At 37.3% G+C, this 15,941-nt stretch overlaps 1 protein-coding gene across 1 annotated transcript in view; it reads right to left on the bottom strand.

Moving 5' to 3' along the window:
* Window positions 1–2,006: 2,006 nt before the first annotated feature.
* LOC149234376 (sodium/hydrogen exchanger 8-like) overlaps window positions 2,007–15,941 on the bottom strand; it is a 1,053,364-nt gene continuing 1,039,429 nt past the window's right edge. Inside the window, exons 17-19 of the mRNA XM_089371820.1 lie at window positions 2,660–2,757; window positions 2,363–2,494; window positions 2,007–2,230 (exon numbers count right to left, since the gene is read on the bottom strand). Coding sequence (XP_089227946.1) covers window positions 2,111–2,230; window positions 2,363–2,494; window positions 2,660–2,757 — 350 coding nt within the window. The 3' untranslated portion in view covers window positions 2,007–2,110. The remainder of the gene's footprint in view (window positions 2,231–2,362; window positions 2,495–2,659; window positions 2,758–15,941) is intronic.

Genomic DNA, 15,941 nt, shown 5'->3' with positions numbered 1-15,941 from the left:
AGCATATATTATTATCACATATAAGATCAACTAATGCAGAAGAGTGTGCTAGAGCTTCCTCTAGTGTTCCACTAAAGTGTGACACATGTAGGAGTGCAATCAATTAAAAGGCACACTTGTGACAATAAGAAAAATTGAAAACAAATCTTGCAAAAGCTTAAGAAAGTGACACATGCTAAAGAGAAGAGACAAGGAAGTGTGGTAAGCTATGGGAATGTGTCTAGCATATATTCTTATGACATATAAGATTAGCTAATGTAGAAGAGTACACTAGAGCTGCCTATAGTGTTTTGCTAAATTGTGACACATGTAAGATTGCAATCAGTTAAAAGTCACATTTGCAATAGTAAGAAAAAGTCAAAATGACACTATCAAAAGCTTACGAAAGTGAAAGTGACACATGTTAAAGCGAAGAGAATGAAAAATCAACACTTTTGAAAGTGAAAGCAAGAAAGAATTACATTTGTGAAATTGAAAGCGACACATCTGAAAGAAAAAGCACGCAAAAGCACCAATTGAGGAAACTCACTGGAACGATAATACAATTGCAAATAAGATCGAGAGAATGACTGACTCATAGGATTGCATTCTCACTGTCAACTAAGATTGTGCACTAATTGTTAACAAGAATTTTGAAGTCACTATCTTTATGAACTATGCAGTTACTGTCAGCAAGGGTTGCGTAGTGACTATCATTGAAAGTTTCACAGCCATTGTCACTGGGCATTGTGCAGTCACTTTATCTAGGGATTGCACAAGCACTACTTCCAAAATATTATGTAGGAACTGCTCTCAAGGATTATGCAATTCCTATCTTCGAGGGTAAACATTGATTAGTGAGATTTCCAGAAGAGGGTGCACTTGTGGATGCATTAAAGGCTAAACATGTGGAAGCAACTTTAAAAGTTATAATCTCATAAGAAAAGTATAAATCAATCACAAAGTGTTCATGAATAACTTGAGGTGATAGATCATGAGACCATGAGTAGGCTCCAAAGTTCAAGTGTGAGTAAAATTTTGGAGGATGTTTGTTGCAATGACAACACAAGGAAATCTTAATTATATAAAATGAGATAACATAAAGGACCATGATAACCAAAATATCAACAAATAATTGTTACAATTGTTGGTAACATCGTCTTCATATAATTGGCACAATATGTCCATGTTAAATAAAATGTCCCATTTTTGTAGACAAACTTTCCAAAATACACATCTCGTAACATTCAACTTAGGTGATCATCATTAATCACTCAAACTATTATATTTCTTAAGTAATCCTCATGCATCATTTTCTCATCACAGCTTGCACGGGATATTGTACTTAGGTTATTTGGAATGCTTTCTTAATTGGATTCATTCTTTTCTAAATCGTCATGTTCCTTCTACAAACATGGAAATAAAGTATAATTTATATGTTTATATTTATACTATAACATACATGATTGAATAAATTAAAAAGTGTACTATATCCACAATTGATTTATAAGTAATACGCATTCTTTTAAATTCATTCTCATGTTATCCTTTAACCAATCTTATAATAGAACATATACATAATTAAATATTTCTTCGCATTCCACTAATTATAAAATAAAGTAAATAAAACAACATAACAACAAATAGATTGTTCAATACTTAAAATACTCACAATCCATATTTAATTTAATGTTAGTATATTAAGTTAGCCATTTTTTACTATCTTTTTACACTTCAATACATGTTAAAGACATTCATACATAGTTCAAAAATTAATTAAAATAATAAATATTTTTTATTAAACATATATAATAAAAATAAAAATAAATATTTTATATATATATATATATATATAGTTAACATAGGCTTACCGTTATCAAAATACTTGTATGTCATTTATATGACTAAGATACTTGTATGCCATTTAGAAGACTAAGAATTTATAACTCTTAAGATAGTAGTGAAAAATAAAAAAGAAAATTTGTTTAGAATCTCTTGATTTTATACCTATGAAAAAATATTCTCAGTATATTAAATCTTGATTTTATATATATGACAAAATATTCTCAATATATTAAATCACAATTATAATAATTAAATTCACTCATCTTTATGAAATAGGTCTGAAGGTTTATTCTAATTCTAATTCCCTGAGTTGACTGCCATAATTAAAACATCGCTGCAAATCATAGAAAAGAGCTCGAAATTTTTGGCCAAAACTTTCCTTTCCCAAAAGTCTTTTCAGATCCATCTGCGTATATAAATATAATATGTGTCAAGCAACACATGCTTTAACAACAAAGTGATTGCAACAAGTCCTAATACTATAATTTAATTTAATTTAAGTTAAGAGAGTTAGAATGCATTTCAAATCAAAATTTACCTCCACAACTTCATGAAGGTGATCCATCTCTTTTGCCTCCAGTAAGCCAGACTTCCTGAGATTTTGAACATACTCACTTAGGTGTAATAAGATACAGTATGTTACACTCTTTCTTCGTACCTCAAGCAATACCTGCAATTACCCATAAAAATTCTCTCATGATGCCACAAAGTAGAGCATTGTTACCATGCAATTAAGTATCAATTTAATACCATAATCAGAGAATAACTCCATTGTCAAAAATTTGTTAGTATAGAAACTAAAGGTTAGACAGAATATATATGATTATTGTAACACCTGAGGGAATTCAGCCTCAACGCGTCGTAGAAATTGTGTTGCTAGGTCCCCTTCTTCCTTACTTTCTCGAATTACATCCTTATCAACAATGCTCTCTCCTGTAATAGAAAGAAAACTTTGACAATTGTAAGATTCATATTATTGAGAAACATAAGTCCATAATCACAAAACAACTAAATTCACATCCTAAAAAGTGTATCCAAAATACTACTATACAAAAGGATAGAAGATGAGAAATCCTAGAATTTCCCAAGAGATTTCCATTGGACCATTACATGTTTATATTATAGATTTTACATATTTATATATAGAGAGAGTGTTTTGTATTCAAATGTCTACAACCCCTACTCCTGTAAAATAAACATAAACTAATTTTCATTAAAATAATAGAAGAGAAAAGGGAAATGAGGAGGTCGTATGGTACAAAGAAGTATAAGACTACTCATTTGGATTCAGCATTGCATTGTGTGAAGAGTCTCTCAACCTATTGCATTGGATTTCAATAGCTTGACATCCTTAATATGCATTAGTCTTGTACCTTGCCATGTATGTCTTTTGGTTAGTATTGGTATTTTAATTATTAATTTGTAGATTTTTTCTCTCCTTGATATGGTTGTATTTTTCACATTATAACAAGAAATATTGTTTAGTTTCACTTCTCCCTTCTTGCATAATCTTTTCCCATTCTTCCTTGAGTTTTAGTCATCTCGTTTAGCATCTCAGTCTATATCATGTGGGTGTTTATGCTAAAATATTTTTTTTCTTTAGAGAGATGTTAAGCCTTGGGTAATCTTAGTGTCCTCATAAGACTCTTGCAAGAACATTCTTAGTCCCTTCCTATCAATCATACAACATTTTTTTTGCAAATAACTAAACCATTTATTACATTGAAGGTCACATTTATTTGTATAACTCTTCATGGAATATTTTGATTGCTATTATTTTTTAATCCACATATTCTTTTCTATATTTTTATAAAACCAATATTCTTATTTCCTCTACCTTTATTGGATACAACTGTATTTCAATGAAAAATATCTTATAATGGGTTACTATTGATTATTTCCATGTTATCAATCGTTTTTACATCCTTTAGACTTCTTGATTCCATCTATTTTGGATGGAATTAGTCCCCACACCTCACACCCATTAAAAGTAAAGCTTGTATTAGTGCTAGAATGAGAGAATGAGGGAGTAGAGCATGCCACAATCCTAAATATTTATTTCCTTACATCTTCTCTAAAAGTATGAACATAACTCAGAGTAACTATAATTTTCTAGGTAATTATAATTTCAAGTTATCTCAAGATGGTTATCTAAAGTTGAATTGTGCTTTGGTTTCTTTTTGAGTGAGATAATTTCCACCTTAGTCTTGCATATATTTACATTAATCTACTCCTTCATACAAAATGTTTCAAAACATTGTAAGAGGTTTTCTAAGTTACATAGTGTTCTAGTTATCAATATTTCATCTTGAGCATATAATAAAAATTTTATTATTCAGCTTTCAATCTTTAGCTCCCCTCTGTTCTTTTAGTTTGTTGATGTAGAGTCCAAAAAAGTGTAGGGGACAGGGTGCTTAATCTTATATCAATGCTAAAACATTCTAAAGAGTCATATTTGGATTTTATTATTGCCTTTAACCACTCATATAACTTGCATGCCACTATGTTACATTCAATTGGAAATCCCATTTCTACAGTCCATAAATGTTAAGAAAGGTGGTCTCTTTCCCTAATTCTTGGAATTTCAAGCCCAAAACCTAAGTCAAAAGGCTAGTAGTTTGTTAGATAGAAAGATATAGCCTTCTAACTACGTATAAGCCCCATAGACCTACCTCTAGAGTCAATATAGGTCAATTTTCAACCCTATAAAGGCTTCTCCAACTCAATAACTATCCTCACAACCTCACACATCAATTCTTATAGCATCAAAATATCAAGATTATGGACCTCCATATCTTTCTTAAAGGCCTATATCTTTGTAGGTGACCCAAACCTATGACAATTAAGGACATTTGAAATATTAATCAACCTCCACTACGGTTAATCTTGTTTTAATAACCCCTACTAATGAGACTTGTCTCCAACATTCAATTGTATATTTCCCTTGGGAAATTATAAATAAAGGAATTTGTTCTACCTTCCCTCACACTTGAAAACCTTCCCTTCATGCTATATAAATCCCCCCAATAGTTGTAAGATCCTTCATTATTAGGCCTTGTTATACCCACTAGAGATTTTTACTCCATTAGAAAACAAGTTTACCTCCTCCATGGTGATCATGGAATTCTCTAGTAGACCCCCTCCAACAAACCCATAGGTGTATCTAGACTAGCTACAAGAAGCAAAGAGTTCCCACTAAATCCAAATAGTACATCAAGGAATTCCTTACCCCCCAATCACATTCAAATGTTATATTCTTAGTGGGAAAAGAACCAAAAACTACTAAGGTATGAACATGACACATTGAATCTAAAGAGGGAAAATTATTCAAGACCTCACCAAAAGATGGCAGAAGTTGCTTTGAGAAGGTCACATTTTCAATGCGAACTTCCTAAGGGTGAATTCCATATCTATTATTGTAGTAACCTCTTTCTCTAGCACAGAATCCATCAACCTCAAATTTTCATTAGCGCACAAGACTCATCTAAGATTGGAAGAGACTAATCATATTTGAGAGGGTTTTCCCCAATGGTCCCTAAGAAGATTAATAGTTTGTAGTTGGTCATGATAGCAAGTGTCAATTTTAAACTAGCAGATACTATTGAAAGTATGGATATTCATGATTTCATCCCAGTGTTGTGATGATCTCCCAGTACTGAGATGCCAGTCCCTATGTTAGAGAATTCATCCATCAAAGGTTAAACTTAGACCCTAAGACTTCTTCAATGTGTTACATACTGGATTCACATGGAAACTTACAGGATAGACTATCGATCAAAATATCATCGGTAAAACAAAGTTGGGTAGGTCAAAAATTTGATGAAAATATAATAATCCATATCAAGGATCTCATGGTAATCGAGATGGAAATTGATGGCCACCCACCTATTCCACTTGGAACCCATCATTGTTTCCTTTTAGTTTCCTATATTCTAGCATGCTTTATATTTTTAGAAATTTTTCGGGTCCTAAACTTTCAGAGTTGTATTGAGGCCCTAAATGGTGTTTTTGGGGAAATGGGCAAATGGAGGCTTGTTTTTTGTGGTAAAAAATTGTTTTCCTTGGGTAGACCTTTCTAACAGGCTATCATGCATGCCAAACAAAGATCATATGCCAAAGTATGACCCCAAGAAGTTGACATTCCAACTAACCCCATAAGGGCCCACAAACATTTGGAACTTCATCTCCTAGGGATAGGATTTTGGATGTTTAGGGTTTCTCATTATTTCTTCATGATAAAAAGGCCTTAGAGCCTCATTGTAACTTAGTTCAGAAGGAATCTAGTTGTCACATCTCTTCTCATAGACAAGCTATCATCGTCCGAGCTAGTTTGTTTCTTTTATGCATGTAAATAGTTTTTCAACTATTGTTATTTATTAATTGAAGTTTTGTTTTGCTATATCTTTGTGTTTTTGTTTAAATCTATATTTAATTTCATTCCTTCATAAATATAGATCAGTGGTATCAAAGTGGTATGCTCTTTCTCTATTTTTTTTTGCATGTCCCCAACGAGGTCGAGGTATAAAGATTTGGGACTTGAACTAGTTGAACCCTTACAAGACCGGCCTCACCGACCCTGACAGCCTCCCATGGTGGAAGAAAAGAAAGATGAGGGGGCAGGAGATCCTTTCAAACTGTTGCTCAAAGAGTCCCTTAAGTGACAAAGGAACGAGATGATGGAAAAATTTTCACAGATCTTTCAACGGCTATCAGCAGGAAAAACATATTCATCCAGCAGCCATTTTGGACTTGTGGGAAACTTACTGTGAGAAGAGGGACGAGGAGGAACCCTCACTATTTTTAGCCGCACCCTTCTGGAATTTTTTTCTGAGATGTCGCCAAGGAACAATATTACCTTGTCGAGAAATATGAATATAAATATATAAAGTGGACCACACTAGAGTAGGAAAGGGAGCATGACATGCTAGAATTCATGAACATTTTCCATACCCTATGCACGAATTTGGGTATCAAGGATTTTGAGCGACATCTGATACTCAAGTATCGTGGTTGTCTACATAAATACATATAGGATGAAATGGATTTCCTATACATATCCTTGCTTGGCGCAGTGTACTAATATGCTATAATGATCAAGCATAAATGTAAACAGAAGAAGCGAGACTTTGGATTTGCAAATTTGAAGCAAGGGAAATGGACCTCCAAACTGCAAAATAAAGGACAAATCCAAAGTGGAATGACCCAATACATCCCATCAAATCCACAATCAAATAATAGCACCATGAATATGAAGGAAACTAGAAAGTGGTGTGAGTTCCACAAGAGCCCCACCCACAACACAAATGAGTGTTGCACCAAGCAATCACTGGTGGATGAGCTAACAACTTCATAGTCAAATGCATGTTCTAACTTGTTGTGGCCACAACTACCACCCTATTAAAACTTGCTCTGGTAGCAAATTTGAATGAGTCCCCTAGAAGTTTGATCTTTCATGTCTCTGAATGATAACTCTCTAAATGATCTGTTTTTATCCCAGGGATTTTAACTCTCTACTGAGTCAAATCTTCAATTCTTAATGGTTAAGACCCCCCTGAATAAATCTTTGCGGCATGATTCATTTATAACCCAGTATAGCCCTTCATTCATATCCTTCATTAGGACATTTTCAACCCTCAAAACCTTCTATCGCATCCTTATTTCTATATCAATGCTTTGATAATAGAAATACTATACAAATATGCATAACTTACCCTTTCCGTGCTTCCTCGGTCTTTACACATCTCTCGATGCATGCATTCATTGCTTATTGCAATTGCTTGACCATTCCTCCATCGCATATCGTTTTTCGCATTGGTAAAGGGCTAAGGTCTATCTCCCATGAGTTACTGCGATGTTATCTGTTAGCCTCCTGCTGCAGCAGGTTAATCATCTTTCATGATCGACATTTTTTACATGCCAAATATGTCATACTATGCATGTTGCAATGCTCCATATTTGCTACAGATGACCAGAGAGGTATCCATGAAGGTGTGCCAGTTTTAATGCTACTGCTTTGTTCCAGTTTTGATAAGTAATCCATTTTGATCAGTTTTCAGTTATGGGTAGGCCAAACAGCTTAATCTTGGCCTCCCTAGGTTTCAATTTCTTGTTGTAGAATATAGAGAATAAATATCTGTCCAAAACGCTTAATCTTGGCAGACTTGTAGATAGGTAGAGAAACAAGGGTGCTCAACAGCTTAATCTGAGCCCCTGGATGCAATAAGTGTAGTTGTAGATAGGAGGACAGCAAGAAGAAAAGAACAAAAAGTTGGGTATGCTAGTTCAAGTGCACCCAAACCAAAAAGAAGAGAAAATGCTAGGTGAATAGGCCAGGTAGGTAGCTTTGTGGTTGCAGAATCATGGCTTGTGATCCATTTCATATTGTCAAGTGTTATATCTATCATATCACAAGTTGAAGGTGATTTTTCAGTTGGAGGACTTCAAGAAATGCATGTCTAACTTCCCCTTCTCCCTCTTTCCCAAATCACTCACTAACTTCCCCTAAAGAGGTCAAGATCTGCTTGATACCTCTTAGATTTATCATTCTCCATATCATCTGCCTTGGTGAAGATCTGCTTCACTAAAGGAATGTTCACACTTCTTCTATCAGTCATTTTCCCCCATTGATAGCCTAAGACTTCATTCTCAGCGCTTTGTCTCATCATTATCACATTAACTATTAACTCTATTATGTAACTCCCTATCTCTTTTCCCTTCCCCTACTAAAACTATCTCTATAACTCCCCTATATACTTATCCCCTCCCCTTGGTTGAAAAATAACCATAAGTACACTTGGGAATTGCTAAGTTTACCTGAAACTGAGCAAGAGCCCTCACTTCCCCCCTCAAACCATCTTCCAAATGCATTATGACCCCTTCCTATGCATAAAATCCCTCCTTTTACCTATGCAAACCCTCCATTATCCATGTTTTAACCTTTTTTCAAGGCTCAAAACCCTCTCACCATGCTTCGGACCCCTTCCGATGCATTAACAACCTTCCTCCGATTTCATTTTACCTTCTTCAAAGGCAAAAAACCCTTCCGATGCTTTATAGCCCCCTTCTATACATATAAACCCTCCTCCGATGGATTCCCCCCCCCTCCAACGCGATATCGTTGTCAGAGGTAATAACAGTGCTGGCCTATATATGTATGCCCCCATTCCTTTTTGCCCCGATGCGATATCGCTATCGGAGGCTTCCTCCATCATATTTTCCCATATATCCCGCATATACTCTTTTTTATCGCAACTCCCCTTTTTTGTTTTTTCGTTTAAACTCAAGTTTTTTATAAAACTTAAGTCATAACGTAAAAACCCGCATTTTTCAAAAATATCGCATCGCAGCCGTCCATCGCTCCCGCTCAGATCAACGGCCCAGATCTTGTCGGCGATCTCCCATTTCGGCGATCGCAATTGTATAAAGTCCTGCCCCATGTCCCCGCCAATAGCGAAATGCCGATTTAATCGCGGCCGCCCATTCGGGCCCTCAGATCAACGGTCTTTATTAAGTCGCAGCCTCATATATAGCATTGCTTATTCCGGAGCCGAAGTATTAATAAAATGCAGCATATAAAATTATCGGGTCCGAGAGGAGGCGTTTGTACAGTGAAATGGGAAAGCTCCGATATTCTGGAGCCGAAAAGTTATAAAGGGCAGTTTTAAGGGATTTCGGGTCCGCAAACCAAATTCTTGTAAATCCACCGATATGACATCGCCGATGGACCGGACACGATTCCAAATAAAAAGAAGGGCCTACAGCATATCGGGTCCGCGCGGTTTCGGCGATTGTTTATATGCCACCCCCTCGTCCGCCCCGATGCGATATTGCGATGAGATCTGGGCTGTTGGATCGGCCCGCGCCAGATCCAACGGCTAGGATTTAATGATTGCTACAATGTCCACTTAAGCGCCAAATTTTCACAATTTCGCAGTGTTTTGAGAGCATTTTCATATTATGATAAAATGGCCATTGTTCAAGGTTTGTGTGCAGCGCTCCCGCCCGCCACCACCAGTAAGGGAAATCATATATCCTTAAGCCATTTAGGATCGCTCCAAGCCGAGTTTTGCTCCAGGAGGCCAGTCTCGACCTCGGCACAGTTGGCAACACTTTTTCCTCCTGTTTGCACCATTTTTCAAAAAGTTTAAGGCTAGTTTTGATCGGCCAGAGCGCCGATTGCACCCAAAGGCCACGGAGGACATTAGCAGCAGTTATTTTTGCATTAAAAGGCAGAAGGGGGCGATGGGACAGTTTAAAGAGTATCAGCGGTGAGAAAAGGCCCAGATTCAGTGCCAAAGTGTATCAGGATGCGGCAAAGAGTATCAGTCCAGTTTTTCAAAGCAGATGAAAGCAAAGTAAGCTCAGCAAAGTCAACAGAGCATCATTCAGCCATTAAGGCTCACCAACACTTCTTTTGTTGCTTTAAAAGCCACCTAAAGGCATAGATGAAGGCTTTCAAGACAGAGTTATTGCAGAGACATTTTTCACAGTCATATTTTTGGAGCAGCGCTGCTTCCTTAATTGCGCAGTTATCACAAAGAGGACAGCGCGTGGCTCAAGGCACTCTTTCAGTCCATTTTTGAAGCTTCAGGACCCTGTGCAGCCCTAAAGAGCCATTTTGATGAGGCTGCTCCCTCATGTGCAGCTGTTTTAGATATTTTATTGCATTTATTTCCAGCACAACTTAGCATTAGAAGCAGTTATTTCACAGATCTCTTTTGGCTCTGTTTTGATAGATATTTTGAGATATTTTCTCCCTTGACACCTGTTCAAGGGATGTTTGTAAATATTTTCTATTTAAACCACCCTCTGCACTGTTTTAAGGGTTGGTTGGTCGATAACTTCCTCTCGAGACTTGCATTGTATTTTCTGAGAGTCTCTATAATCAAAGATCGCTGGAATGTTTGGGAGATGAATTGACTGTTGTGTTTTGATGACTGAAGAGTGACTATGGAATCCTAACGCTTCTACATAGCCCAATAAGTGTTTCTTATCTCTGTTTACAGTTTATATGTGTTTATGCCATCATTGTTTCACTATCTAAATAGCAGAAAGAAAGAATAGTTCAGAGCTCACTTAGTTGTATTATGTTCTCAATTTCTGTGATTTATCTATGTTTTCCTCTGAATTAGTCCTAAATATGAATACTGATTTGCTCATATTTACACTAGTTCTTTCATATATGAATGTTGTTTAGGAATCCTTGATTGCTCCTATATAAATGTTCATTCACCTTCCCTTTGTTAGCATAATGAGAGCTACTTAGTTACCTTTCATTCACTAACTTTCGTTCCATCTCTATTCCAGCTCGATATTGTTTTATGTGTAGCTATCCTGCTCTGTACTCCTCTTGTGGCCAAGACAACGCAACAGCAAGCCTAATCCACGACTCCATGCCCAATGGTTTGAACTTCTCACACTATGCATCCCAACTCTGTTTGAAAGAATCCTCCATCCCACCAAAATCAAAACAAAACCCAAGAAAATCATAACTAGCCTAAAATCAACCCAAAACAAAGCTAAATCATAAAGAGAGAGCCCTCTCTGATTGCAGGTAGGCTAGGACCTGCAGTCCAAAGATTGGTTTGTGGTTACCTCGGCCGTATCCTTTAAGGAGCTTTAAGGACAACCTGAGTGATAACATAATGGCGACTCCACTGGGGACAATCCTCAGATAATTTCACAAATCAAGGTGGAAAGCTCCACTGGGAAGGAACCAGACCTTCAAAAGTTTCTTTCTAACCCTTAATTCTTAAAAAAATCCCCAAAAAACAAGCCAGAAGCTGGCTCCCAGGAATAATTCACGTTATACAAGGTCAAATCCAGACCCAAATCCTACAGCTGCCTTTGAAAATCCGAATTTGATCCAAAGAAACCTCAGGAAATTAGAGCTAAAGCAGGATTTTGTTGATTCTACTCCTGTGATAGTCCAGCCAAACTGTGGCCCAACCCCTGTCAAAGTTTTATTTCGTTCAACCCCTAGTTCCCCTTGTTCTTCATCCACCTCTCAAAGCACTCCTTCCACACCTCCATTCATTGCACATACTACCACTACTACTCCTATTATCCCAGTTGTTCCTATTGTCCCTCTTATCCCTGCCAACATGGCTAATAGATATGCACCCTTACAACTGCCTGCAAATCCCGGGGCTATGCCTCAGGATTACCAGACCAAAATAACTTATTTTGATGGCACAAGTGCTTGCACAACCCTTCAGCATACAAAGAAAATGCAGGATTACTTTGAAAGCTATGAGATTGACGATGATGATGTGAGAATGAAGATTTTTGTCCAAAGCTTGTCAGGTGATGTCAAGACTTGGTTTAGAGCACTTCCAGCCAATTCCATAGCAGACCCAGAAGCCTTATACCAGTTATTTATCAACAGATGGGAGAAAAAGAAAGACCCCTTGCACATACTAGCTAAATATGATACAATCAAAAGAGGTCCACAAGAAACAGTCTTGGACTATTGTGCAAGGTTCAATAGCGTTTATAATGATATCCCACAAAACTTAAGGCCCCCACCTAACCTTGCCTTATATAAATTCCCTGATGGATTCGACCCAGATATGGCCTACCAATTAAAAGAAAGAGCCCCTAACAGCCTTGCAGACATGCAAAACGTGGCTGTCACTGTGGAGGCAAATTTAATTGCCAAAAGAAACAGAGCTAGCACTGAGAGAAGAACCACTTTCAAGGAAGAGCCCTCAGCCTTAGATCAAAAGCTAGATGCTATTATCAATGGCATGCACAGGCTGGGAGACAGAGTAGAGAGTGTTGAGAGGAAATCATCATGGGAAGGGCAACAGCCCAATACCATAAGGAACCCAAATTTCAGGAAAACTCAAAATCCAAACGCTGGTAGGTCTAGCCCAGACCATGATATAAGACCTCCTTTTCAAGAAAATTATACAGAAGCATCCACTTCTAATGAACCCATAGAAGACACTCACATGAACTTGGTGGATTTGAAGGGTGAGCAACAAATTTTCCTAACTCAAGAAGACCAAGATGACCATGAGATAAATCAATTTCAGACTAACTCTGGTGAGTCTTTTGACTTTAAACAAGGTTATGATTCAGTTATTTATGAAGTCCACAAACAGTATAAGCTTAGGACAAGAACCATAGATGTGCCCGAAAAAGTTAAACCAAAGGAGGGTAAACAGCCCAACCAGATTAGAGGCAAGGCTATTATAACAGAAACAGTTGATATAAATGTCCCAAACCCGCACAAGTGACTGTAGAGGACATAACAGTCATACAACCTTCTATTGATCAGCCTCTGCCACCTTCTTCCTCGAAAGAGAACTTGAACAGCACTCCTAAAAGCCTTCCCAAAATAGAAATACCGCAAGGTATCACTCACCATAACACTGATAATCAAGAGGAAAACGCAGAAAATACACTTGAAAAGGGGAAATCTGCTATTGCCAACACAAAGACTCCATTGGAGAAACCATTCAACTTAGAAGCAGAAATAAGCAAACTTAAGATTTCCATCCCCTTATCTGAACTTGCAAAGCATGATGTGTATAGGCAACAAATCCAAAGATCACTGCAAATGCCAGAGAATAGGGATGATGTGAATGTTTTAGATGATATACCTGATTTTCTTTTTGGTCCAGAAGTTGATGGCAAATCAGCACATGGAGTTGTTCTACCCTTTTATGTCAATCTGCACATACATGATAAAGTTTTACATAATGCAATGTTTGACTCAGGTGCCTCACACAACCTTATGCCCAAAGTTGTAATGGAGAAGCTAAACCTTGATGTCACAAGACCTTACAAAGATCTATTCTCCTTTGACTCAAGTCAGGTCAAATGTTTAGGCCTTATCAAAGACTTGTGTGTCTCCTTAGTCCAATACCCAAACAAGACAATCCTCATGGATGTGGTGGTTTTTGACATACCACCAAAGTATGGCATGCTCTTATCAAGATCTTGGGGAGAAAAACTCCAAGGATCTCTCCAATTAGACCTCTCCTATGCCACTATTTCAGTCTTTGGGCAACCAAAGAGACTGTATAGAGAAACACTGATGAAGTATGTGGTAAGTAGTGAGGAAAAACCCCAGAATTTCCCTATCTATTCAATCCATTCTGATATGGATTATTTTATTTTGTTTAATGATGAAACAAGTCCTCCAACTGATGATAAGCCTATGGCTTTAGTACAACAAGCACACAAAAATGAAGAATCGATTGCACATACCCATGAGACTGTTACAACAGCCAATGCAACCAGCACACAAGAAAAACCTCCCGAAACACAAGACTCGGGTCTGCCCAATCCTAAAATGACTGAAACTCTTAATACTAACCACAGGCAAGAAATCACATGGTATTTAGAGTTTGATGGCTCTGTTAACAAGTTAGGAGCAGGGGCGCGAATATGGATTCACAATACACATAACAACCATGCAGAGGGTCATGCTTATAGACTGAATTTCAAATGCACCAACAACATGGCAGAGTATGAAGCTCTCCTTTTAGGCCTTAAACTGCTCAAAGCTTTAGGAGCTGCAAAGGTGTCCATTCTAGGTGACTCTGATTTAATCATACAAAAAATGAAGGGTAACTTTGTTACCAATGATAGAAGGCTAAGAGCTTATAGGACTGCTGCCACTGCAATACTTGATACCTTCACTGAATCCAAACTTGCTAAGATTTCTAGAAACAATAACATGCATGCTCACAGCCTAGCCACTTTCGCTAGTACATGCAAGCTTCCCTTTGAGCCAAATCACCATTTCACTGCTGAAATAAAACATAGGCCTGCTGTCCCTAACAATGTTAAGGATTGGCAAGTGTTTGAGGATGATGCTCAAATCAACAATTTTCTTACTTTACAGCATGAGTTTTCAGGCCTAAACATTGATATGGATGCTATGGATGATCCATTGCAAGCAATAAACCAAATCCAGCAAACTGTAACAGCTGAAACAACTAGAAAATTGCTACAGCCAACCATATTTGATGATGAAAACTTAGAAGAGCTGAAACAGATGCATTTGGAGGAAATAGCCAAAACAGAGGCCGAAATCATTGATCTAAAGGACAATTTTCTCCCGGTTGGCCTCACTCCACTAGAAGACATGTTTGATGCAAATGATGTGCCCAAAAAGCCAAAAATGCAGCCTATAAACACTGCCATAGAGGAATATAACATTGGGACAGTAGAAAGGCCAAAAAAGATCAAACTATCTCAATATTTGCCACCCGATCAAAAGCCCAAATATGTTGATTTGTTCAAAGAATTCCAAGATGTATTTGCTTGGAGTTATGAGGACTTGAAGTCCTATGACACCTCAATTATTCAACATACCATTCCCTTAAAGCCAAATCAAAAGCCCTTCAAATAGAAACTGAGGAGAATCAATCTTGTGCTTCTCCCTTTAATTGAGAAAGAAGTGAAAAGAATGTTTGAAGCAGGTATCATAGCACCCATTAGATTTTCTGAATGGGTATCCAATCTTGTTCCCACAAGAAAGAAAACATGTGAGATTAAGCTTTGTGTAGATTTGAGAAACTTAAACCAAGTCTCCCTTAAAGACCACTACCCATTGCCCAAAATGGACCACATCCTACAAAGAGTAGTGGGGTCATCTAGAATCTCTTTGCTAGATTGCTTTTCAGGTTTTAATCAGATACTGGTTCACCTAGATGATCAAGACAAGACAGCCTTTACAACACCGTGGGGAACATTTAAATATGTGAAAATGCCTTTCGGCCTAAAGAACGCAGGTGCCACCTTTCAAAGGGCCATGGACATTGCATTTGCCAAGGAGATCCATGATTTCTTGGTTGTCTATCTTGATGATCTTACCCCTTTCTCCAAATCTGATCAAGAGCACCTAAGACATGTGAGACAAGTGTTCCTAACATGTAGGAAATATGGCATTTCCTTGAACCCCAAGAAGTCTTTATTTGGCCTTGAAGAAGGCAAATTACTTGGACATATCATTTCAAAAGACGGGATTAGAATTGATCCGGAAAGGATCCAGGCCATTATCCAAATCCCATATCCAAGAAACATAAAAGAGCTGCAAGCATTCCTAGGAAAGATCAATTTCCTAAGGAGATTTATCCCAAATCTAGCCGAGCTGATAA

The sequence above is a fragment of the Pinus tabuliformis genome, chromosome 8 (assembly GCF_031772625.1).
Source record: "Pinus tabuliformis cultivar Carrire ecotype Pingquan chromosome 8, CPIR1, whole genome shotgun sequence".
NCBI lineage: Eukaryota > Viridiplantae > Streptophyta > Pinopsida > Pinales > Pinaceae > Pinus > Pinus tabuliformis.
Note: the sequence above shows the minus strand (reverse complement) of the source record. Positions and strands in the feature narration are given on the sequence as shown.